Raw genomic sequence first — 24,829 nt, forward strand, 5'->3', positions numbered from 1 at the left:
GCAGATTATATCAAATGCCTCAAACGTAATATTTTTCCTTGTGACGTAGCGATTTGTAAGCAGCTATTTTGCATCCTTTGTTCAACAACATGACTCAGAACACTGAAATCCCACACAGTACGAGTGACGAATAAAGCTTACAAGAACATATTATGAGAAGAATAGGGGTCAAAACATAGTATTTGCATGTTCACAGCACCACACTTATTAGCAGTGCAACACAGAAGTGGGAAGTGGCTCTGTAGAGATTTTCTTCATTCAACAGTAGTAAATTGTGTTGCAAGACACGGTCCATTGTCGTAAAAGAAATAACTCCTGAGATGAGTGTCTCCATTCACACATAAACAGAAACAATATGCCCAAAATAGTTTGAATACATATGACAATATCACAGAAATACATAGTGGAGCAACAGGATGGATAGCAGTAAACATTGTGGTAACAAAGCAGTGATGAACTGTAAACACATGACGCTGTAAATTACTGAGTTTTCAAGAATACAAATAGTGGGAATAACCCAACTCAGCAGCAACATAAATGGTCGATAGATCTAACATCATATTGTAGAAAATAAGAATTAAAAAAAAGAGATATGCTGGTTAATAAACAGAAATGAATCTCCTGTACTATGATAAAAGACTTCTGCAGGTTTAGTTCACAGATATTAAGCTTGCATTTTTGTTTTTCATTACACATTTTGTAGTTCAGAAGAACTGCCTCCACAAATATTTTAGGACAAACTTGTTGGCCTAAAGGCACAGTTCACCCCAGAATCCATAATTTACACAGCATAGTCTTACATATTTTGTTGTCAAACAGTTAGGCTATGGGTTCAATGTTTACCTTTTAATCCCCAATATTTTCATACATTGTATTATCACCTGGCAATTAATGAACTGTATAACAACTTTGAGGACAATAAGTGAGATTATAGTGTCAATATTGGACTTTTGCATCACTAACAGAATTGTTAAGATGCTAAACAATTGGAATATGCTGCAAGGTGTGTGCAGACATCTGTTGTATCCCTTGCAAGTAGAAAAGATGGTCTTGATACTATTCATATTTCGGTAGACACACAGAAGTTCCAGAGCTCACAAACACAAAGTTTTGACTGACAGAGGGGCAGGTTGATAACATCGGAGTGTTCTTTTTGAGGGGAACTATTCCTTCCAGTATGAACATTGACATCACTCGTCCCCTTTACCCGAGGTAAACCTGCAGCACTAAATCTCTGACTTGGCCTGCGTGACACTAGCTTTATGAGAAAAAGTGCTCTCAGTGACTGGGACTCTCCAGAAGGGATATAGCGGCTTCAGGGACTTTAACACCCCGAAGCTCGTAAGTGAGAAATGAAATACCATGCTACTAGCAGAACCAGTTGGAATGTTAAGTGAAGACACCCTATAGGACTGTACTCTGTGCTGTTTTCTGGTGCAGTGATCAAAGGTTTGTCAAGGATCCAATACTGTATAAATCCTCCAGTAACAGACACACACACACACACACACACACACACACACACACACACACACACACACACACACACACACACACACACACACACACACACACACACCCAATAACGCATATGATCAATCTCATATTTTTGGTGTTATGAAAGCAATTAATTGTCAGTTTAAAAAAAAAGAAAATCCAAAATTGTATAAAACCCTCACATACTCTTCATCCCTTTGTCCATTTGTGCATCCACGCATCCACAGCTCAGACCTCTGAGCTGTTGTGACAGTCTTGCATCCTCACCACCAACATGGGCTCTGTACTGACAGACCCTTTCACCACTTCCTCCACCCCCTCTCTCCATCCCTCCTTCCCATCCTTCTGTCTGGATCTCAGCACCAGTACAATGGTGACAATAATGAGGACGGTCAGCAGCAGCCCCACCAGTGCCCCCACCATAGTCACCAGACCCTCTTCGTCCTCCTCTGTGTTCAGCTCACTGGGTTCCAGCCCATCGGCAAACAGCTCATTCGACCCCCCTGTCTGTCTCTTGGTGCGGTCCAAAGCGATGTGCATTATATTGGTACCACGGTTGTTGTCTGCTCCGATATCCTCAGCAATCTCTGGGACTTCATCGCCAGCCGACCTCCTGGAGCGATGACCTTTGCCGCTCGATGGGGTAAAGGCGATATCATTGCTTGTGGAAACCAAGGAGTGGTACTCCAGGCTGCGCTTTCCAATTCCTCTGTTAGCATTCTCTTTGGAGCGGACTGTGTAAATAGTGTGAATGTACCACTCGCGGCCTGCAGCAACCTGAGAACAAATGTACGTCTTAGAATTATGTTCCAATTTACAAAATGAGAAAACAGAATTGATTCCAAGTCCAAAATGACCACATCTTGCAAAAATATCTACATATTTTTTTTTAAAAGAGAATTAGATTCATTAGACTTTGGATTTCTGGCAAAAGTGTACTTAACCAGCCTCAAATTGACTTCATGTAATGATGATTCAAAATATAATAACTCTGCACAACAAAGTCTAATGTCTCACAATATACCATTCAAACTATCACACATGGTCGAAGAAAAACATAATGTACTGAGCGCAAAATCTGTCTCACAATAACACATGTACATTTAACTTACTGTAGCTACCGGTTCACAATAAAAATCTGCCACTAGCTATGAGGAGCAGTAAGATGATGAATACCTGGAACATGGCGGTAGAGTCCAACCTAAAGCCATCTGACCCGGGTTGTTTGACAAGGGACATGGCGGATGGATCATCTACTGCCAGTGCAGCATTAAAACTGACATCACCAAACACACGTGCCTGAGTTTCTGGCTGAGCCTTGTCCTGTTGAGGTGCGGTAGATTGAGGGAAAGAAGGAAATAAGGAAATCATTCTTAGTTTGATTGAAAAATATTATTTTGCTTCTATGTGCATACTGAAATTGCATTGTTAAAAATCTGAATACACTCACAATAATCTTGAATCTGTAGAGCAGTGATGGAGAATCAGCCAGGCAGCCAAATTCAAACTTGGTCGGGTTGTACTTTGGTACATATCCATCAGCACCAGTGCAGAGGAACACCTTCTCTATGCTACAGAAGAAAGAGTCCCCCAGGTTCTGCACAGGGTCCACCATCACACGGCCGTAGATCGTATCACCTAAAATAAAAGATTTGATTAGTCCTGAAGCCTCCACCATGTTATTCTTATGAATCATCAATACAAGAAGCACAGACTATTCAATGGAAGTAAAGGAACATTCATTTAAAGGGCTGTAGTCCAGTTTTCTTTCAATGTTTTAGCCAATCAACTGAAAATGTATGTACTTTACTGTCAACCATGTCCATAGCATACAACTGCTTTTAAATGTATGTTATATCTTCAAAGTAAATTCACTCTATTCTTCCATATTGCCAATGTTTTCATATTGGTTGTCTTCCAGGATTGATTTGTGAATCAAATGCTTTGAGGCTAAAGTAACAGAAAAGAAAATAACTACTTACAAAATGCTGATGTAATGTTCACTGTGATGGAATAGCCACAGTAGGTCAAGCACGGCTTATTTGTGGCAAGTCAATTTTCCTATTGTGCTGACATGAACTCAAACCAATGTCCACTTCAAAAGGTAGAAAATCAATCAAAAAACTTGGCAAACTTTGCAAAAATTGACAGAAGTGATGTAAAACCAATTCTACGTGCAGACAATGGGATACAAACATCTATAACCACAAGTAGAGTCTTTATAAATCTCCCTTGTACCGAAAAAAGTCCTTAGATGTAGTAAGAGGGCACGTACCCTCAGAAAAGGCCACGTCCGTCTCCTGAGCAAAGCCCATGGAGCCATCAGAGAGCCACAAGCTCCTCTTAGACAGCAAGAACATCTGAGTGTTCAGACTGAATTCCACCGCAACCGGGTCGCTCACCTAAAGCGGGACGCGTAACAAAGTGTCGCACAACGAAGCAGGGGAAAGAGACAGTGACAGAATGAGCGAAATAAAGAAACTATAATAATGGTAAAAGAAACATGCCCCTATTGGAGCTGAAGGTTAAAACACAGTCTGCCTTACTTGCTGGAATCTGATGTCTAGATCGAAGGTGACTGGTTCTCTGGGACTGCATACAGGTGGAAGAGTGTATTCCATATTCTGGGCTGTTGTGCAGGGGATCAGCTTCACTGTGAAGGCCCCAGAGTAGTCTCTCACCTGTAAGAGGCAAAGAGGAGAGGTACTGTGTCAGTCTGTATCTGTCCGCCCAGATGCTCGAGCGCACAGATGTTTCAATGTCATGTTGTCATACTTACAGCAAAGTCAGAGGTGAAGGTCCACTGCTGGACTGGCTGGCTGTAGGTGGGCTCACTCCTCACCAAGGTGAGGTTAAAGGCCAGGCCAGGGTGGTCCACACTCATCACCAGGGAGGACATGAAGGTTGCTAGATGATGAAAAGTGAGGGAGAAGTTCATGATGGAAGACTAATTTATAATCAAAATCAATAGCTATGCCTTAAACTAATCGCTTAAGCAATGTATTTGTATCTTCAGTGAGACTCATGTTGATTAGCAAATGTGGTATGGTTAAAATAATCTGTCTCACCAGCGTTTCTTATTCTGCGACCAGGATGAGACCCAACAAACAGACCCCTGAAACGAGCCTTGGTGCGGAAGTTTACCACCAAACGTCCCTGTTCATTGATGCGCATGCTTGTTGGATACAATGAACCTGGAAAAATACAACAAAAACACAGGATTTTAGAAGAAAAAAAGTTGTTCAAATGTGGATGATATCTGGTACAGAAGCAAAAAAAAAAGCCACGTCCTCACGGTCTCGGGAGCTTACCCTGTAACTCGGCCTTCGGTGGACTGCCGATGCCATCCTTCCAGAGAATGGCCGTGTCGTACACGAAAGTGAGGCGCAGCTCCGACTGCAGGTCAAAGTGCTGCCAGCCGCCGGTTCCCACGGGGGAGTGGAACACGTACGACACGTAAAGAGGCACACGCAAGGTCACATAGGACTGGACCAGATTCAGCACCTGTAAGGATGTTTCAATCAGTGATGAGTGAAGATGTATCATTGACAAAGCAATTAATAGATTACTATTTATTTACTTGGTATTATGGTTGAAGTAATAAGCAAGAAATCCTTGTATGTATGACTAGAACGGAAGTATCCTTTTAGATTAACGGCTGATTGTAGGTCGATATATTAAGTGCTGAGCAGATGTAAAAGATGAACACATTGTTCTCCTCTACGAGACGCTTGAACTCTTTCACTCCTACTCATTGTTGTCAAAGATGCAGAACAGTCTTACTGCATTGTTGACAAGAAACCACTGTGGGCCGCAACGTGGCCTTGTATTGTTCTTTTCCATCTTGTTTTTTTGTTGTGACATGATCATATTTACTTAGATTTTGTAACCTGGGAAAAACTTTTCTACCCAACACCTTTTTCTGGATGATTGCATATAATTTGAAACCCAAGTTAACTAGTATTCTTAGACGTATTTCCATGAGGACAGCCACTAGGTGTCTCTGTTCACCAACATTTTACAGTATGTGTGAACTATGTGCCCTCACAAGTTTGACAAAGTCAGAGTTTGTCTTAGAAACAGATTGAAAATGCACCACATTAAGTTTGTTTGACTTGTCGAAATGTGTCAATTTGTATGGTCAGTTACTGCAAATTACTGCATTGATTGCTGGGCAGGAGATTCATTCTTCACGGGAACCTGTTTTTGGTACGTCTCAGGTCAACCATTCTTTATCACTTGAGCACATATATTGTAACATCTCATCTTATTTCTAAAATAATATTGGAGTCTGGTTTATAATCATTGCAAACAGAGAGTCTCCACCAAAGACTTGAAATGCACAGCACACACAGCTGAACACTACCAATTCACCACAGCGTCTCTCAGTAGAGTAAGCAATTGCTGAATCACTATCCAAATGAAAAATTATGTGACTGTGAGACAAACTACCTCAGCCCTAAGGTTTACAAAGCCATCATTTAATTACAACCTCCTAAAATAAATGTATACTGCATCGAACAGAATAAAAGGTAGAATTTGTTCACAGAGAGTTCCCTTGAAATATCATGATCTTTACTTTTATTGTACTTTTCTTTCAATTAGTGAGTGTTCTCTCCAGACAAAAATACAAAAATAGCTCAGCAGTTATGGAGACAGAAATACAAAGCTGTCATGATAATCCAATAATTAAACATTGATCAAGATTCTTACAGTCAAAATCTAAAGTCTTTTGCGAGGTAGCTGAATTATTTAATTATTTCTGTGTGCTTTGATTCTTGCCCCCTGGTAGAGGCTGTAAGATTCCGACTTCTTCTTATTTTTCTCTTTTGACACTTTGACAAAAACTAAAACATAACCCAAGGGGCAATGTGACAGTGATCTCACTTAACAAAGTGGACTTGAGGTCTTGGAAGATGGTGGGCGTCATGTGTAACTATGTGTGCAAGCAGTTCTTGCTGTGACGGATACAAATAAACTAATTTCTTATTTCTTCTTCATCTCCGCGCACAGGCACACGCACACACACATGCACACACACACACACACACACACACACATACACACACACACACACACACACACACACACACACACACACACACACACACACACACACACACACACACACACACACACACTCGGCAGTCTGATGGACAACAAGAAGCTCACAGATCAAAGGCTGGAGGAACACAAAAGAGCAGCAGGACATGAGCGAGGGAGCAAGGGTCTGTCTCCTAATCCACAATAACAAGAATTGCAACGATGCAACAACCGCAAACGGCTACGAAAAGTTTGTTAGCATCTATCTATTCGACAACCGGCACAAAATGCCAAAACAGCTGACCTCTCTGTTGAGTTTAACTGTCATGCCACTTGCCTTTCATCATTTCAACAATTGCCTGTAATTCTAAGCTTTAAATATTCTGTGTTGATAAATTAGCAGTGGTGAGCATTAGGGGAATGACAGATGGCAGATTGGCAATACTTTGTTTGTCTGTGTATGTTTCTTTGTGCTTTTTGCACGCACATAATCACTCGTTGGGATACAGAGCTGGCAAACACACACACACACACACACACACACACACACACGTTCAGTGACTGAGACGTAAAATGCAGGCAAACGTTCTGTCTGTGTGACCCTCTGATTCAGATGGCTGTAAATAGACTGAACATACAGACAAACACAGGTGGACACACACACACAAAAACGGCTCACAGTCAAACAGATGTACATACAAACCCTCGATTGGAATTTATAAGTTGTAGACGAACGTACACAGAAACACAAACACACACACACACACACACCTGTCCATCAGTCCCTATGGTGCCTCCACAGTCTGTGAGCAGCTCAGACATGTGGTAGTAGCTGGTGAACTCCCAGAGACAGGCTTCAAGGTTGAGGTTCCTGTAGAAGCGCAATGTGCTGTTCCCCCGCAGCGAGTTGCTGAACTGATAGGGTGCTGTGTCTCCCATGCTTTCGGAGCTTTGTGTCAAGGCGGTGATGAAGCTGTGACCTGTGGTAACCTCATTGTAGTCAAGCAAGTTGGAGCAGCGGTGGTTTCCGACCCGGGTTCCGTCCGGACTTAGAGTCAGTTCAAAGTTCATGAGAGGGCGAGTGGAGATTACCGGAAGCATGCCTGCAAGGCAAAAGGAGACAATGTGATCCTAACTGTGCCCAACTACTGGGAGGAATTATTATTTCAAAAACATAGTGGAAAGAAATAGTTGAACGAAAAGCGATGAAAAGAAAAGCAGGGGAGCGCCCGAAAAAAATATAAGAAGGAAACCTGGAGGAGATGAGGCAGAAGGAAACTGATTAAAAATCAAGAAGGAAATGTTAAGTAGCGGGTGTGCTGGAGGGGTTCTACAGGGGGGGTTTGATACAACCCAGCAAGATCTACATTCTGGCTGTCACGCTCCTGAGGATTCACAGACATGAATATTACACACACTACATTACTCTTCACTTCATCTGTGGTACAAGTCCTGCCTCCAGCTCCTACCTACCATCTATATGAGGCATGGTGACAGTCACTTTGATGAGGTTAGGGTGTTTCGGGTCCTCTGCTCCAGTGTAGCGTAGCTTGGCAGAGAAAGGCTCGGCGCCAACGGTCCCCATCTTACGGGGTTGACACATACCTTAATATGACAGAGGAAAGAGTCTGAACACAAGGACCGACTGTAACACTTTCGAAGGAAAGAAGACAAACATACACAAATGTATGAGGATCTTATAAAATATGACACAATGTTACATCTACAACAGTAGTTATACATTAATACAACAATGATAATAATCCTATGGAAATGTATTTCATTCTCTAACATCTGCAGCATACTTTTTCTTTGTAAACGTTTAGTACATTTTGCTCATAGTACATTGTTAATTATGCAGCTGTACTGTGCAGTTCATTCAAAAGCTCTATTACTAAGCATTCATGATGCTTGGAGAACAAAGGCCTTTTGAATCTCATTGCAACATTGGGCTAAATCCCTGTTCAATTCTTTCTCCAGAAAACTGGCAACATAAGATATAGAGACGGATGTTCATTGTTCTGTCCTCACCTTCCTTGTGGCTAATAGTGATGATGGGGCTACTGAGCTCTAAACCCTCATCCCCGTTAGAATTAACGGCTCTAGCAGCGCACTGGACCCTGGAGCCTGCCTGGAAGTAGACTGAGTCCAATGTGATCATCTTGGAGGACGTAAAGAAGGTTTCAAAGTCCACCTCCCTCATGGGACTGGTGACGCCATCAGGGCCAGACGGGGCGCTGATGAGCCAGCGGTAGTGGGTTAAGGTGTTGTTGATGTGCTCGCTGACACAGATAGAGCCCGTCTTGTCATAGTCCGGGTATTTTGTGTTGCAAGCCTGGAGGATGGATAAGGAATGGAGTGAGAGTGGGCGGGTGGGCAGAGACAGCAGAGAGATGGGAAAGATAGAGCAGATGCCAGAGGACAAAAGGAAGAAGAGGTGCTGAATACAAACGAGTATGCAACGATTGCCAAGGAAATCCAGATGTTTCAGTGTGCTATGTTTTCATATTCTAGAAAGATTTTAAAAATTGAGGTATGGGACGAAAGGGTAAGCGTTTAAATAAGAATTTCTGTAAACCTGTTGCCTCCTGATGCAGTACTCCACATTTGAGTTTTGACAAGACTGTTTAATTTTGTCTCCCTGAGCAGTCACCTGAGAAGCAAATGACTTAACACATCACAAAAATCCATTGAAGTGTCTCACTGAGCCTATATTCAAGAGTTGAAGTGACTCCCCGGTGACTGAAAGCCTACTAAACTGTGTAATGTGACTTTTAAGAATGGAAAGGCCAAGTCCAGAAGGGCAGCTTAAGTTTGGCTGAAGAAAAGTCTGGGTCCTGAGGGATCACAAAGGGCCTTCCACTCCCAGAGGATGTGGGTCCTCATTAGCTCCTGCTACTTCATTCCAGAAAAAGCCAATAACCTACCTTGAACTGTAGTCTGTTAAGTTACAATTTCCCGGGCGCTGCAAACGTGTGTGCTGAGGAATACAATTCAAAAGCTATCTCCAAAGCTACTTGTGTCTCAGAGTGTAGCTTCAGTTTGACTCACTGTGACACAGATGACAGAGTAGCCGGCTGGTGGATGGAGGTTCTCTGGTGTCCTGGCGACATCGTCGTAATAGAGCAGTGACACCACATGAGGCAGAGAGGGGAAGGTGACATCAGCCATGCTGTTGGTCTCCTCGATGTAAACTATCATTTTAGTTACCTGTTCCAGAAAAGAGAGATATAAGGCCAATGACAACTACGGACACAGTGCCGTTTGTGTCATTATCAATGAAATTATTAAAGTCATCACAGAGCTGGATGTGTTTACGGTCTCACAATCATGACTGATTCTTGGCTTCTCTTTCTACTCTTCTCTTACTCTGTCTCATTTCCTTTGCACGTAATCTATTATTTATTGTGAAATGTTTTCATCGCTCTTTTGGCTGAAACTACAATAAAGTTGTCTGGGCAAGGACACCCTTGAAAAAGAGATCCCTGGTCTCAGTGGGACTGACCTGGAGGAATGTGTCAAATCAGAAAAAAATAAAGAGTTAAATAATAGAACAAATTCATCTCTTTTCTTTGTAACTGGCGGTTTGGATTTTGTGTTCTTTGTTGTGTGGTGTTTCGGCAGGAACACATTCTAACCTGAGTTTCAGCCACCATGTTTTCATCAGGCTTCAGGTGGAGTGTGAAGGCTTCCCTCATCTCCCGGACGCCATCAAATAGCACCTCCACCTCCACCTCGTGTTCCTTATCCCCCTCTTTGAACTCAATGTCTGGCCACACACAAACACAAACACGGACCCCGTGAAAAACTCTTTCAAACCCATCATCATGAGAACAAGTGTGTTGGCAATTTGAGTAAGTGTTGTTATGCATTGGTGATATGTTGTTTCTCTTTTTTGAGTTAAATTTTCACACAAAAACTAGATTCATGTTTTAGTACTTCAGTGGAATGTCACGTCACTAAAACGCATTGCAGGTTTTTACCTGCATAGTGCAAAAAGTGGTCCATCTTCTGGCGAAGTAAGTAATAGAGCTTTGCATTAGAAATGGGCTGCACTGAAAAAATATTGTGTAAATTGAGAAATTCATCGCTGTGTGATTCAAAACTGCTGGGAAATTTAACGGTGGGTAGGCAGGTATAATTTCAATAGACTGAATGTATGCATATAAATATTTTAAGCCTTGATGAAGCCAAGAAAAGTTCATTGCGCTTAAAGCTGAGTGCATAGAGAGGGAGTTCACCCTGCTGACAAGGCATGAAGTATACTGAAATTCAATTAAAACTTACATGACCCTTCACTGGACTATTGTGGAAATTACCTTTTTCCACTTGGGATGAAAATAGAAAATCAATGATCCTTGCCCAAATAAATCCCTATGTCCACTTTCATTAATGTAACACTCCTACAGGAAGCCTTGTTTAAAACTTATCATACATATCTGCAGGTCAGTATGAACAAAGTTAATGTATCATGCAAACTTTTTGATGACTGTAAAGGTTGTTTTAGGACATGCATTTAACATGTTAAAGGAGAAAAACTGTGGTTTTGAATGTTTCAGCTTATTTCTTTTGCTAACCATGTTGGCGATGTTTCCACTCTTTCTTTTTTTCCCTTGTGAACATCAAGTGTGTATCTATTTTTTGTCAAGGTCACATTACCTCTGTATGGTAATTATTTTTAATTGCAGTCTGATTTGAGTCTGCACTGCACTGCATTGCATTATATCATTATTTATATTTAGCTGTTTTTAAATATAGAGGATCATGTGTGTGAGGTTTACCTTGAGACACAGGGAAGTAGTCCTCTCCTGAGATAGCTGACCCATCTTTGGTGTGAACACGGACCACGGACACTTTCGATGTGTCGCCCACTCGTACTACAGGGATCCTCACAGTTGCCGCGGCGCCGGCTTCCTTCGGTTCACTAACACTGAACTTGGTTTCCAAAAAACGAATGATAGGTTCTGAGGTGCACAGAAAGGGAGAACATTATCATACAATTCGAAAACATTGTTGGATCACGGACATACACCTTTAATCCTCAACCCCTTTATTATTACTCCTGATGACAATTATGATTTAAAACCATACGTGTTCAGGTATATGCAGATTTTACCATATGTTTCATATCAGCCAAAACTACTGAACTATTCAGATAAATAGAACACTGGATTCCCTTTTTTTTTAACACTTTTTTACACTTACTGTCAGCTGTGTCCTTGATTTTCACCAGGGTCTCATTCAGAGCTCCCACCGCTGCTCCAAACTGGGAGTCGCTCTTCGGGTTCCCTAAGACCAACCTCAGCTCTTCTCCTTCCTCGTACAGCGTGTCATCAACCAGTGAGAGAATACATGGCTTCTCCGTCTCGCCTGGAGCGTACAGCAAGAAGGTGATGACGGGAAATGTACAAAAAATATGAGGTGGAGGAAAGAATAGAATACATTCTGCAATAATTCTTCTTTTTCTTTTCTTTTTACAGCATGTTATTTATACAACTTAAACCCAGAAAAAAATAGTTTAGAAAGGTGTTGGCACATATTTTGTAAAATAAATACTGAAAAAGTGCAGTAGGTAATGTGTGGAGCATAGTTAAACTTGCAATCACTTGCAAATTCTGCATATCACGGCAAAAAAAAGAAAAGTGTGATTTCTTGGTTCAAGCTGTTTATTTTAATTAGAAGGGTGTCAACTCTCACAACAAATTATTAATTAAAACAATTGAGAAAAAACATGTGTGATATACTCTTGTGAATAATGAAATACCTGGTGAGAAAGTGACGATAGATGCTACTGTGTTTGGTCGCTCATCAAAGTCAGAGGCGACCTGAGCAGAACTCTGACGGGTGTAACAGCGGACAGTGGACGTGTGTCGGATGTCGCCGCTGCGGTACAACGTTGCTGTGATCTGACCGTCACTCTCCTCGCCGACGTACACCGGCTCGCGGAACTGTACCTTTGGCACTGTTAGTGAAAAAGACAATAATAACACATCAAAGTTCAATCATCACATATGAAAAAGTGATAATGTATTCCATGCTGTCTGGGCTGAATTTAACTGACTGGGAAATTATTTGTTATGTGATACTTACAGCTACATGCAAAGCAGCTATATTGAAGTGAAAACCGTTATCATGAAAAAAAAAAACATGTCCCTAAGAAATTGATATTTTGTCTATTTTGTAAGGCTTTCATGTGTTTCAATGCTTTCAATGTTTTAACTAAATGCCTTTAGTAGGAGGACCATAAATGTCTGAACAAGCCGTCAGACTGACATTGCAATTCCTAGACTTATACCACCAGCATATAAATAATAAAGATAATAATGACAATAATACATTTTATTTGTAAAGTGCTCTAAAATGTACCCAGTAAATACTGAAGGTGAGAAGAGATACAGCAAAATATTCAAGTCACTCACAGTCAGACACGGAGTCATTGATGAACACTGTAGCCTTCTCCGGTTCTCCCAGGATGCCGTTCACTGGCATACAAAGGACAAGCTCAAAGCGTTCAGTCCCCTCCAGCTCTGGTTGTCCCAGGTCATCCAGAATGGTGACCCTGAACGTCTGCATGCTGACGCCCGGGGCGAAGTCCAGGTTACGACTGATGCCCACATAGTCAATGCCGGCTAGAGGACGGACAGAGAGCGGGATGGAAGGTCAGAAGAAATGACAATAATAAGAAAGTGAGACGATGAATATAATGCAGTCAGATGATCTTATTTGTTAATTGAATAATTTCCGATAAATCACAAGCAAAGACTCTCCAACTGGGAGCTTACCTTCTGCAGAGACCGGCTCTGCCTTGCGGGAGCGGATGGTGACGGTGCCGGTCTTTGACAGATCGGTCCCTGTCCGCCACACTTTAACCTCCACATATCCATCACTCTCATCCACATGATACATTTCTTCTCCAAAGTAAAACACTGGAGCTGGAAAGAAAACAAAGTAAAAGAGAAATAATTAAAATAGCAGTATTGGTTTATTTCTTTATAATCTTGTTTATTCTCAAATTAATTTCAAGACTGAGCTTCAACTGTTCAGTGCACATTTGGTTAGGGTTAGGTGGTTTAGCCTTTTTAGTGCTTTGTTAGTTGTCTCATGTTGTTTTGAAACATAACTCATACTTATGTCAAACTATTGATTGACACTTTTGTACTGAACTAATTCTGTTTAATGGCCTTCAACCTCATATGACCCACCTTTGTAGCAGGCTTTATCTGCTTTTTCTTTCTTTTCTTCATGATTTAGTGTTTAGTGTAACTTGTCTCCTCTCCTTATGCATACACCTGTGGTAACTGTCAGCAACCATCCGCAGCCCGACATGATTCATTTGTAAAGCCAGCCGCCGGACACAGAGGTCAAACAGCGACAGTCCATTAATCTGAAGTTAAACTGCAGGGAAGCATGACCTTTCAACCTTTCCTGGCCTCTCATCCCACCTCATCGTTACCAACGTTCTGACAGAAACCACCGAGTACTTTTAACAAAAAAAAGATGCTGTTAGCACTGAAAAACAAGGCTTCTCTATGTGTGTGTGTGTGTGTTTTGTGTCTTTTTCTGAATGTGGTATAGTAAGATGGTGAGAAAGAGAGAAAGCGGCCCCCTAGACTGCTCAAAGGCTTGTTTGAACTGGCATTGTTTCCTGAGGCAGCAAAGTGGAGGCAGTCCAATGTGTATTTGACAGCTTCATCTCTCACAAACCCCCCGTCAAGTCCCAAAGAAATGACAGAATGAAAGTTCTTCCTTCTCCGTTTTAAGCTTCCACTCTCACTCAGCTCCCTTCTTATATTCTGCCATATAATCCAAAAATAGCACGCGTATTATCATTTTTTTTGTGTCATGATCAAATATACTTCAGCAGTCCAGAGATTTTCTTTCTTCCTGAATATTACTTTTCTGATATATGAACTTTTATATTATATTTATATACTTTAACTGGGCCAGATAACAAAAGAAAAGCATAGTGTACTCAACTAAGGGAATGAGAACATTTACTGCAGTTACGTTTTGACTCTTAATTTAACACAATAAGTGACAGCCCAGGGCAAGAATACTCAGGGAGTATCACCACATCAAGTGCAGCTTGCGTCCTCTCGCTACATCTAAAACCTTGATTCCTCAATGCATCTATCTTTCTCTCTTACCTTTTCCTCCTACACATTTGGTTTCACCTAACAGATGTAGTGCTGGTTTGTAATGCAAATGCAATTGGTCTATTTGCACAATGGCAGGCTAAAAGGAAAAGTATAGATTGTTTAGGTGGGAAAAAAATGGATAAAAACATCAAACGTTAAGCAAATACTCTGGTAAATAGCGCGGGGGCTGGTAAGTGAGTCTTTTGGGTAATCATTGTTGCATAAAGGCATGCTTCAACAATGGTGGTGGAAACATGAGGCATACTGTAAACACTATGTCAGTAATCTGGCACACATTCCTTTTATGCCCAGAGAGGAAACTTCAGCACCATTGCTAAAATACATGTCTGCATTCACACGTCTTGACTGTTGCCGGCGACGACGGATCCTTGACACCACAAGAGGGAGTGAGTGATGACTGATGAGTGAGAACTGCATCCTCTCTCCCCTCTGTGGCCATGCCTGTGGTTTAGCACTCTGAAGAGTGTGTGAGGACTGGGGAAGGTGTCAAGCCAAATTGTGATAATTACCATGTGTGGATGTCTTTAACTGCACCTTTAAATACAGTTTCCAAATAACAAGCCCTTACAACATTGTCTGTAAATATTAACATGGAACACAAAAAACTTTTCTTATCTTTTAAACTACCGTTGGAGCTTGGGATTCAAATGTAAACATTATATTTTATGTTCTGCTACATGCATCATGTTTATTTCTTTCTAACTTTTCTCAAATTTGTGCTTTTAATTGTGAAATACTGGCCCGAACTCGAGTCTTCAGAACGGCAGTCCACAAACTAAGGGGTGAACTAATGGGTCATGTCATGGTGACTATGTCCACTTCTTATAAACAGTTCAGGCCTTTAAAAAATATTAAACATCACAAATGAGCTTGACTGCTTTACATATGCAACCTGTCACAGGGAGTTTGCAAGTTGACACTGCTCTACACTTTTCACAGGCCAAAAGAGTTGGGAACAACAACGTGATGTGGTGATACCAACAATGTTTTCATGCACGAGTATACTGTGGCTCCATAGACCTCTCATAAGCGTTTGATACAGTCAATCATAAAATCATACTCCACAAACTACACTAGGTCTGAATGAAGCCACGCTTATGTGGTTCCTCAGAGAGAGAACTCAGCCTGTTGTTGCTGACAGTAATCAATCAGAATCAGAACCATTTATTCGCCAGGTATGTTTACCCAAACAAGGAATTTTTCGTGGCGGATGGTGCATAACATTAGACAATCAACAATCAAGCCAGCTTACTGAAATGGGTCCATCTTTGGTCCATTGCTCTATACATTATACATGAACAACATACGTCATACAAATACTAGGAATGTGGCTTGACAAGCAGACATCATTCAAGATTCAGCTGTTACGCTGTGCATCAGCTTTTCACATGCACACATTTCTGACTCATTATTGTTCTCTGCATCACACAGTTGGATCTACCTCCTTACAGTCAAGAGTAAATAACAATCTCATGCTGTTCTTCTACACAGTTCTACTTAAAGCTTCAAAACTACCTCTCATCTCTTGTCATTTAAATCTTGTAACTACACGATACTTAACCTTAGATATCCGTCTCACACTAATGTTGGCAGAAGGGCTTTCAGGTACTATATACCTTTTAAATGGAATGAACTGCAAACTGTACTCAAATTAAAGTCTTACATTCCCCTTGGAGATGTTTAAGCTTTATTATATATGTGATTGTACGTGTTTTTAATTCCTGTTTATTGTATTGAGGTGTTCCTACATTTTTGCTGATTGTGCTCTTGTGAATGTTTCTTGTTCCCAAGATTACATATTTTGTTTTGTTTGACATTTTCTTTTCTTTCTTAAATGAAATTTAAGAGAAGGCAAAAATAAAGGAAGAACAATTACTCTCTTACTGCGTGCTGCTTGTATGCTAATTGAATATATGTGGTGGAAGATGGCGTTTATGTATAATTAGCAGAATTAAAACAGATAGATTCACACAAAATAGCTCCGGTTAGAAGGAATTTCATTACTGTGCCTCGTTTCGAGCACGAAGCTCTCCCTACAAGTGCAAAGAGTCGCTATCTTAAATACCCAAAATGCATATACAAGCACACTTTGTGCTTAAAAAGTTACACAGCAATAAAAATCCTTTTAACAGAATAGCTACCCATCCTGCCTTTTTTATTGTTACGTTAATTATGTATAATTTAAACATTTATAAATAAAATAAACACACACACACACACACACACACACACACACACACACACACACACACACACACACACACACACACACACACACACACACACACACATCTCATCAACAGCAAGGGCATAATGTAAAAACAAGCAAGAAGCTATGCTGTTCAAATCTGATGCTTTGTGACTGTGGCCAACAGTAAGGCAACTGTAATATTGAAATGAAGGGCTGGGTTTCCAAGAAATACTCAGAGTTAATCTACAATTCTACAAACTCAGCTGTGGCCATATGCACTCAACTGAGAAAGTCTGAATGTCCTCTCTCCTTGGGAGGGCACAAGGAGATGACAACACTCACTTTGAGTCAGAGGGTGCAGCCATGTGGAGCAAGCAACACTCAGGGAGACAGGTACTGTACAGTTTAATCTGATAAAGCACTAAATCTAGCAGACACCCCTGGGTCTAATGCGAGAGAGAGAGAGAGAGAGAGAGAGAGAGAGAGAGATAGAGAGAGAGAGAGAGAGAGAGTGGTGGTAGTGGAGAAATAGATGGAAGGAGAACGGTGGCCTGAACTTGACTTTGACCTGGGGGAAGGAAAAATGGGGCCAGAGAGAGCACTAGCAGTCACACTTGGAGTTTTACAAGTGCTTTTCTCGCCACTTGCCTTTGATGCAGAATTTAAGGTCTAACATTAACTTGACACAGACACACATACACACATATATACACACCAACGCACATGCAGAGCAGACGCAGGCAGCCACGTACACAATTAAACACAGAGAATCGTCACTCTTTTTCTTTTTTCCTTGGGGAGTTGAGGCTGTATAAAAGTGAAGGGAGGTGTTGTTTGAATGCCTGGGTGCAGGTATTAGAGCGCTGTCAGATGGTTTATTATCCTCTGGGAGGCTAAAAATGACACATCATCTCTCACTGGAGTTGGGCTTTCACAAACACATTTTCTATTCCTTTGAACTCAGCACCACGACTGAAGTCTTCTGACAATAAACTAACAATAAGACAATGTGTCATGTTTCTTGTTAACTAGCCCCAAGATGCCTTCATGCGCACACACACACATTAATTTTGGCACAATTGTATCCCTAAATGAGTTCTCAGTTGTAAGTCATCATTGTTTTATCCATCTCGGTCTGGCAATGGTATGACAAGTCCTCTCTGACAGTATAATTTCTGATACAAACAATTTGTGACTAAATAAAAGGAAGACAGAAGAAAAATAGTGAAAGAAGTCTTAATTGTCTTTTTAAAGATTTAAAGGAACACCCCCTATTCACAGGATATAATGGCATCATTAATGTGACATAAGATGGGAAATAAAACCCATTTAAAACCATTTCAGTACATTTTCATCACTTTATAAAACTGCATAAGAATGTAATTTCACATAATATAGAGAAGGTTTTATCCATTTATTTGGCGCTCTCCAGGTGCTGGGTGGTTCACTGGATAGCTCACTGGATTGCTCTCCCGTGGCGCACAGTCCTGGCGAATACAAACCCAGCGCCAGGATGAATATTCATAGCCTCATACAGGCTAAATAACAACAACATAAGGCGACTGCTTCAAGAATACATTTATTAGAGCACTCATAAAAAGCATAAAAAAATCAGCAAGGAGGTGCATTGAAACAGCTGTTTGCGACTTACAGTTCTTAAGGGACATATCCTCAATAATAGTAAGCACAGCCTTAGCCTGAATTTGTTCATCATAGACTAAATTCATTTTTAATATGCCTTTAATGGAAGTAAAATTATATCTGCCAGCTTGTTAAGTGCAATGCAGGCTGCTTACCAACACAGCCATCAGTGGCATGTCTGTTCAGTACTGGATGTAATGTCGATGCAGGTAAATGCATAGTAGTTGTAACAAAGGTAAAAATGGTAAAAATGGCAGTTCTACATTTTGTGCAAGGCTACATACACCAGCTGAGCTATCTGCAGGCACCTACTTTTCTCTTTTTGCCTCGTGTTTAACAAAATATTTTTTTATCAAAAGGTTCTAAACACACTAAGAGCATTAATATAGTAGCAAACAACTATTTGCAAACAAACATATAGTGGAGTAATGGCCTGAGGAGAGAATAAAGTCACAATCCCTCTGTGTGTGGTAATCAGAGTTTCTCTGTGCATTGTTGCAGTTGATTGCACTGTTAGGACGATTAGCACTGTTAGCTTCAGGCCATGTTGAGAGCCGTTTGGAGGAAATCATAGACTTTCGCCGAATTTCTAGTTTAACGTTTCATGATTGATATGAGAATGCATGACATAGGATCGACCTCTTTGATATCAACCTATGTTATTGTCTTAATACATTCAGTAGTTCCTGAAGCATGCTTTCTCTTATGTCCCTTGTAGTTATTTTGAATGGCAGCTAAATGTAGTCAAATTATTTGCCACTACAGAATATGAAAAATAATAAGTACAATTTCTACTGAACAAGTTAAGAAAGGACTCAACTAGGAAAGATGAAAAAAAAGTATTTAAATCAGGACATTTTCCACAATTTGCATCTCTCTAGTTTGATGCCAGATTGTAAGGACAGGGAAGACATCCTTGAAACTATCTATAAGCCTTGATCATGTAAAATCAAATACTTTTAGATTGCTGGGATTTGACCCAAATTTATAACACCTGCACTCTCTTGTCTAGAGAAAAAGGAGTATAACTTTTATTGTTAAAATCTATAGCATGGCATTTAACAAAAAAAAAACGTGAGCAGAGACATTCAATCTTTTTGTGTCTATAAAGTAAATCAATGCACAATAGTGAGATGGTGATGAGAACGCCTGTCGATTTGAATAAGTATATCTCTCCAGATAAATTCTCGATGCATTTCTCTGCCTGTTATGTAATCTAAATATGTAATCTATTTTGTCCATACAATGTTGTAACAGGATGAATTTAGACCACTGAAATATCTTCATAATGTAGTCCCACTGGACATCTATGTCTCAATTTTAATTAACAATTGTCGATGCCAGGGTGTTTCCAACATATCCTCAACAGCCAGTAAGTCTGTAAACAAGCTTGACAAGATGACAATTCACCAGAAGGTCTAGGACTATGGGTACCCAAACACTGTGATCACATGCGACTGTATGTGTCAAATTAATGTCCATCTGTAGCCCATCTATACATATAGATGGGCTACAGATGGACATTAATTTGGATAACCTTAAAGCCCTACACATATGCACACCAAGCAGAAATACATTTCATCTGCTCAGCCTCTCTTTGGCGCCAAAACACCTTTTGCAAAGTTCACCACAACCTCTCATCCATGTGATTTGGATGCATCACATTCAAAGGGAAAAGTGTTTAGCCAGAGACATTTCTTACCAGAGACATTTTCTATAAGTAATTATTAGTTGCACAGAAAGATTCCTGGAAATAGAAACATGGAATAGAGCACCAGCATGCCTTACCGTCATCCATGTCTTCCAGGATATTGATTTTGGTGGTGGGGTAGTGCATTCCCAGACGGCCCCCGACAGGCAGCGACAGAGTGACATTGAAGCTCTCTTCTCCCTCGTACAAAGAGTCGTCGATAATCACAACACGACAGTGCTTCTCCCGCTCACCCTTGTCGAAGCGCAGGACGCTGACATGCTCCTCTGGACGGGAGATGTAGTCCGAGTAAGACAGAACGGTATTGGGAATCGTCCCTGAGGCAGAACCTTCAGAGGGACCAGCAAAAGGAGAGCATGAAAGAAATTGAAATATACGCCACATTTAAAAGAGACTTAACCTTAACATATAGTTTTTGTAAAAGGCATCAGAAAACTTGAGCCCTTGGTACATATAGCAGTTTTTCAGACAGTATTTCTTATCCTAGGAGTGCTCAGCTTCAGGTACATTATTTTCCACATAATTGATCCACAGCATTTTAACTAGTTATCATCATATACAAAGTCATATTACAGTGAATTTTATGTGTAAAATAGTGTGATGAAGTTTGGGAAATTTAGAAGGGTTAATAAACAACCATGAATAATGTAATGAGATAGATTTTTGTTTTTAGTTTCATAACATTCAGGCTGGAGCCATTACAGTTTATGGAAATTTGACCTTTAATTGCAGAAAGCCCGTCAGTCAGTGTATTTGCTTTAATGTCAGAATACAATGGGAACAGACGCCCCAGGTTTTCTCAAAATGAAACCTGTGGTGTAGCCTTTTGACAGCAGTGCCTCCATTAGACAAATTAGTGTATCCATTACCCTTCATGTCTCTAAATGTATTTCATGGTATTTAACTGGACATATATGCATGGAGTACATACAAGCTAAAATATGTACATTTGCACAAACTGCCAGATCTCACCAGCTGCAACTAAGTAATTGGAACTCTCACAAAGAGAAATGGTCCTGTTTTCGAGGTTGTATGGAAGCCTATTAGTTTGAATAAACGACTGTAAAACTTGGAAAAAGCACAGATTAACAGTTCATTTACATACAGTGCTGATGGGCTTAGGCTGCAAGTTTCTATTTGTGAGAGTGAGAATGCAAATGCAGGATGAACGCTTCCAGTTACACATTTCATTGGCACTGTTGAATTGGGTAAACGAGCCACAGGTGCACCGACACACTCCACCATACAAAAGAAAGCATCATCACAATAATATAATATGGAAACACAATTTAAAAAGGCACATTTCTGATGCAAATGGAAACGAGATTGTAACTACTATCATTCTGAAATTGACTGACATGTTTTTTTTTATTACTTTGAGCAGTATACTTAAACAGAAATTAAATTACTGTTGTCTGGTGCGGTTATGACTATTATGATTATGTATGACAATCTGTGTCACATTAAATACATTCAATAATGTTTCATCTAGACCTCAAACACTTTAATTATCTATGTAAATACTGTCTGTGTGGTCAAAACATATCTATTGAGTCTTGAATACAACATTCACCATCTCTTAAGTCAGTCATGATCAGTCTGACCAGAAAGCCGGTAGGCAGGCGACCACGGTAAATGGGTTAGATGAGGGTAAACGGGTTAGATGACGGTTAAAAGGTTAGATGACGGTAAAAGGGTTAGATGAGGACAAACGGGATAGATGACGGTAAACGTGTTAGATGAGGTGAAAAAAGGCAAGTCTATACCCTGCTGCGTGTAGCAGACCACCATGAGCTCCTGGCTGATGTCTCCACTGCGGTGTACCGGGATAAAAAGCTCGCCAACGTTTTCCTCCACGGTGTGGATCTGTTCAGGTAAGAACACAGTCGACTCTGGAGGAAAAAAAGAGAATGAGTAGAGGGAGTCAGAGGGAAAAGAAGGGCAATGATATGTATTACAATCGACCAAAATTCACAGTACATTAGGCCATCAAGGACTGAAACAGGCTTTTGTTCTGGCTCTGCATTAGTGAGCTGCAGCTGACAATTTATTCAGATCTATTGAAGTGGTAGTCCTGCAGTGTGCTTATTCATATTCAAAAATAACTCTCCATCACAGTTTTCGGTTTGATGCAACCAGAGGTACTCTTCAAAGAGACCCCTCTGGAAGTTTTTCTTATTGCCTGGTATGTTACAGACCATTACACTGCAAGCCTCTCAGTTCATCCCACAGAGGGCAATCAGCTGTGAGTTGTGACTGCTCTATACACAGAGGGGTCAGCATCTGTTTTATTCTTTTCTCTTGTTCTCCACTTTTCTCTCCATCTCTGAGAGGAGTTTGTGATTGAGAGAGAGACTGAGAGCCAGTGAACGCATCATCTATCAAAGCAAATAACTTACTGACATTATAGAAACAATAAATGCTGGAGCTTTTTTCCACAGACTCACAGGGACAAATACAAAAATGAGCAGAGTGGACTGAGCTTAAGCTCGTCCCAGATCTTCTTGTGACTCCCCCTTTCTCTGTGAGTGTTTGAATGAGTGAATGAATGAATGGTGCCAGCTTCATTTTGCTGGTTTTGCTTGTATAACACAAACTTGCATTAAAATGGAAAGGGCTGGAGTGTGAGAAATCAGCATCAACACCCAGCGTAAAAAGAGATCAACCCCTGAGATAACTCTTTAGGATGAAGTCATCAACGTAAGGTAATCTTAAGCACCGCAGGAAGCCAAAACTGTCTCTTCTCTTACAGTAACGCTACCTAAATTGTTCTCTCTCCTCTCAATCTTCTCCCTTCTCCTCCATTTCTTCTTTCTATCGTTGCCTACAATCTGTCACTCCCCAGGGGGTCGAGGACGCATAGCAGGGGATTAGGGTCCACTGTTTACCTAACACACACACACACACACACACACACACACACACACACACACACACACACCGCTTTACCCTGATTTTCTTTTCTCTCCCCACACTGCACACCTCCTCTCCTCATAGTTCCTTCACATTTCACCTCACACTTCGCTCTTCTAGTGCCTCTAAATCCACCAAGTTCAATTTCAGCCAAGTGGGTCAAGTTCACCTCCTGGTGGAAAACAAACCGCCATTCTGAAACATTCATGTGGTGAAAGAAAAAGAGCACGCGTTTGCAGAGGATGTTAAAATAGTAAACATTTGCACCTAATCTTGCTATTGTCTTGCCAAAATTGTATAAAATATAATCAGTTTGGTTATTATTTATCTGCCTAGAACTCCTCCATTATTGATAATTTCATGAATATTCTATGGATGCAAGGATATTGTCTTTGTTTCTACTGTCTGATTATTGTTTTTTTAATTGTATTTTATTCTTTACCAGTTTTTAAAACTGTGTATGCCCTTAAGTTAATGCCTAAAATGTAACTGTAACCTCTAGAGGCCTACAGTTGATATCACTATGGAACTAAACACTGCACAACACACTGTTCAAAGCAGCAGCAAACTCACAAAAAGCAATCCCTCGTCTGATGTGTCTTAGTCAGGAGATTGTACATCCTAACTGAGACAAAGATCTCATAATTACACAAAGATGTGCTTGGCTACAGCTGGCCTTGTGATGTCAGACAAAAAAAAGACAAAGCAGAAAACAGTTCTTAATCATTTAGTGGAATGACCTTGGTGTAAAATGCAGTGGAGTACCAGCTCGACTGATATATGGCGACCCTGCTATATAGAGGAAGCAGGAAAGATATGTAGCAAGATGCTCGTATTGCTTGCAGCAAACAGTCAAACAGCAGGCTGCCACCTTCATCTTCAGCACTTACATGGATTATATATGAAGAAAAGCCCAAAGTTTTGCAGGAGGAAGGCTAGGCAATTGCACCCTGTATTTAAAATGTTTCTGGCCTGCTGCAACACTGGAAGTGGGTGCACCACAGGAAACTGCACTACATAACAAGCCCACTCCTTTTTATCAAGGGTGAAGGGTACGCATTCTTACAACTAAAACAAAAAGAAACTAGTAAGACTTTGTGCAGACAAACAGAGACAGCTCGTTAAATTCACCATAATTCTTGAACACTTTTGGTTAGGGCGTAGCTATCCTCTCGCCTACTCTAAAGCTATTAGCCTAGCTGACATATCCTCTGGGGGCGGGAGGGTGGACGGGTCTCGAGCTAACCAGAAGACAAGACAAAGCCAGTTTTCATCATTAGAGAAAGAAGCTGGAGTACAGCTAACGCCACAGGCATAGCTGGAGCTTCACTGGCCCATTAGAGTACAGAGTGGCACATCTCTGTCACATTAGACAATCCCCGGAGATGACAGAAAACAAACCAGCCCCTGCCCTCCACACACAACATAATTAACCCACAGGGGAGGATAGATTGAGGAGGAAGAATGTGAGAGGAGAGAGAGAGAGATAACAACATCGTGAAAGTGAGGGAACGAGAAGACAAATGAAATCGAGAGAGAATGATGACAGCAGCTGTTGTGCGACACTATAATGGAAGCTTCAGTGTTTCCATCTTTGTTGCTTTGTCTATAATTACTTAAAAGTTACACTGAGGAGAAGCATAGATACAACTGACTGTAAAGCTGCAGAAGAGA

General features: G+C 40.8%; 1 protein-coding gene across 1 annotated transcript in view; it reads right to left on the reverse strand.

The window, feature by feature from the left end:
* Window positions 1-1,725: 1,725 nt before the first annotated feature.
* Window positions 1,726-24,829, reverse strand: part of frem2a (FRAS1 related extracellular matrix 2a) — a gene marked incomplete at both ends in the record, with an annotated part of 51,869 nt that continues 28,765 nt past the window's right edge. Inside the window, 20 exons of the mRNA XM_079214160.1 lie at window positions 1,726-2,274; window positions 2,674-2,820; window positions 2,948-3,135; window positions 3,773-3,899; window positions 4,044-4,178; window positions 4,277-4,404; window positions 4,566-4,691; window positions 4,809-5,001; window positions 7,312-7,643; window positions 8,014-8,145; window positions 8,572-8,875; window positions 9,592-9,750; window positions 10,179-10,309; window positions 11,322-11,504; window positions 11,746-11,910; window positions 12,305-12,502; window positions 12,960-13,169; window positions 13,323-13,472; window positions 20,320-20,571; window positions 22,009-22,134. Coding sequence (XP_079070286.1) covers window positions 1,726-2,274; window positions 2,674-2,820; window positions 2,948-3,135; window positions 3,773-3,899; window positions 4,044-4,178; window positions 4,277-4,404; window positions 4,566-4,691; window positions 4,809-5,001; window positions 7,312-7,643; window positions 8,014-8,145; window positions 8,572-8,875; window positions 9,592-9,750; window positions 10,179-10,309; window positions 11,322-11,504; window positions 11,746-11,910; window positions 12,305-12,502; window positions 12,960-13,169; window positions 13,323-13,472; window positions 20,320-20,571; window positions 22,009-22,134 — 3,935 coding nt within the window. The remainder of the gene's footprint in view (window positions 2,275-2,673; window positions 2,821-2,947; window positions 3,136-3,772; window positions 3,900-4,043; window positions 4,179-4,276; window positions 4,405-4,565; window positions 4,692-4,808; window positions 5,002-7,311; window positions 7,644-8,013; window positions 8,146-8,571; window positions 8,876-9,591; window positions 9,751-10,178; window positions 10,310-11,321; window positions 11,505-11,745; window positions 11,911-12,304; window positions 12,503-12,959; window positions 13,170-13,322; window positions 13,473-20,319; window positions 20,572-22,008; window positions 22,135-24,829) is intronic.

Source organism: Taurulus bubalis (genome assembly GCF_910589615.1).
Source record: "Taurulus bubalis genome assembly, chromosome: 2".
In the NCBI taxonomy this organism is placed as follows: Eukaryota; Metazoa; Chordata; class Actinopteri; order Perciformes; family Cottidae; genus Taurulus; species Taurulus bubalis.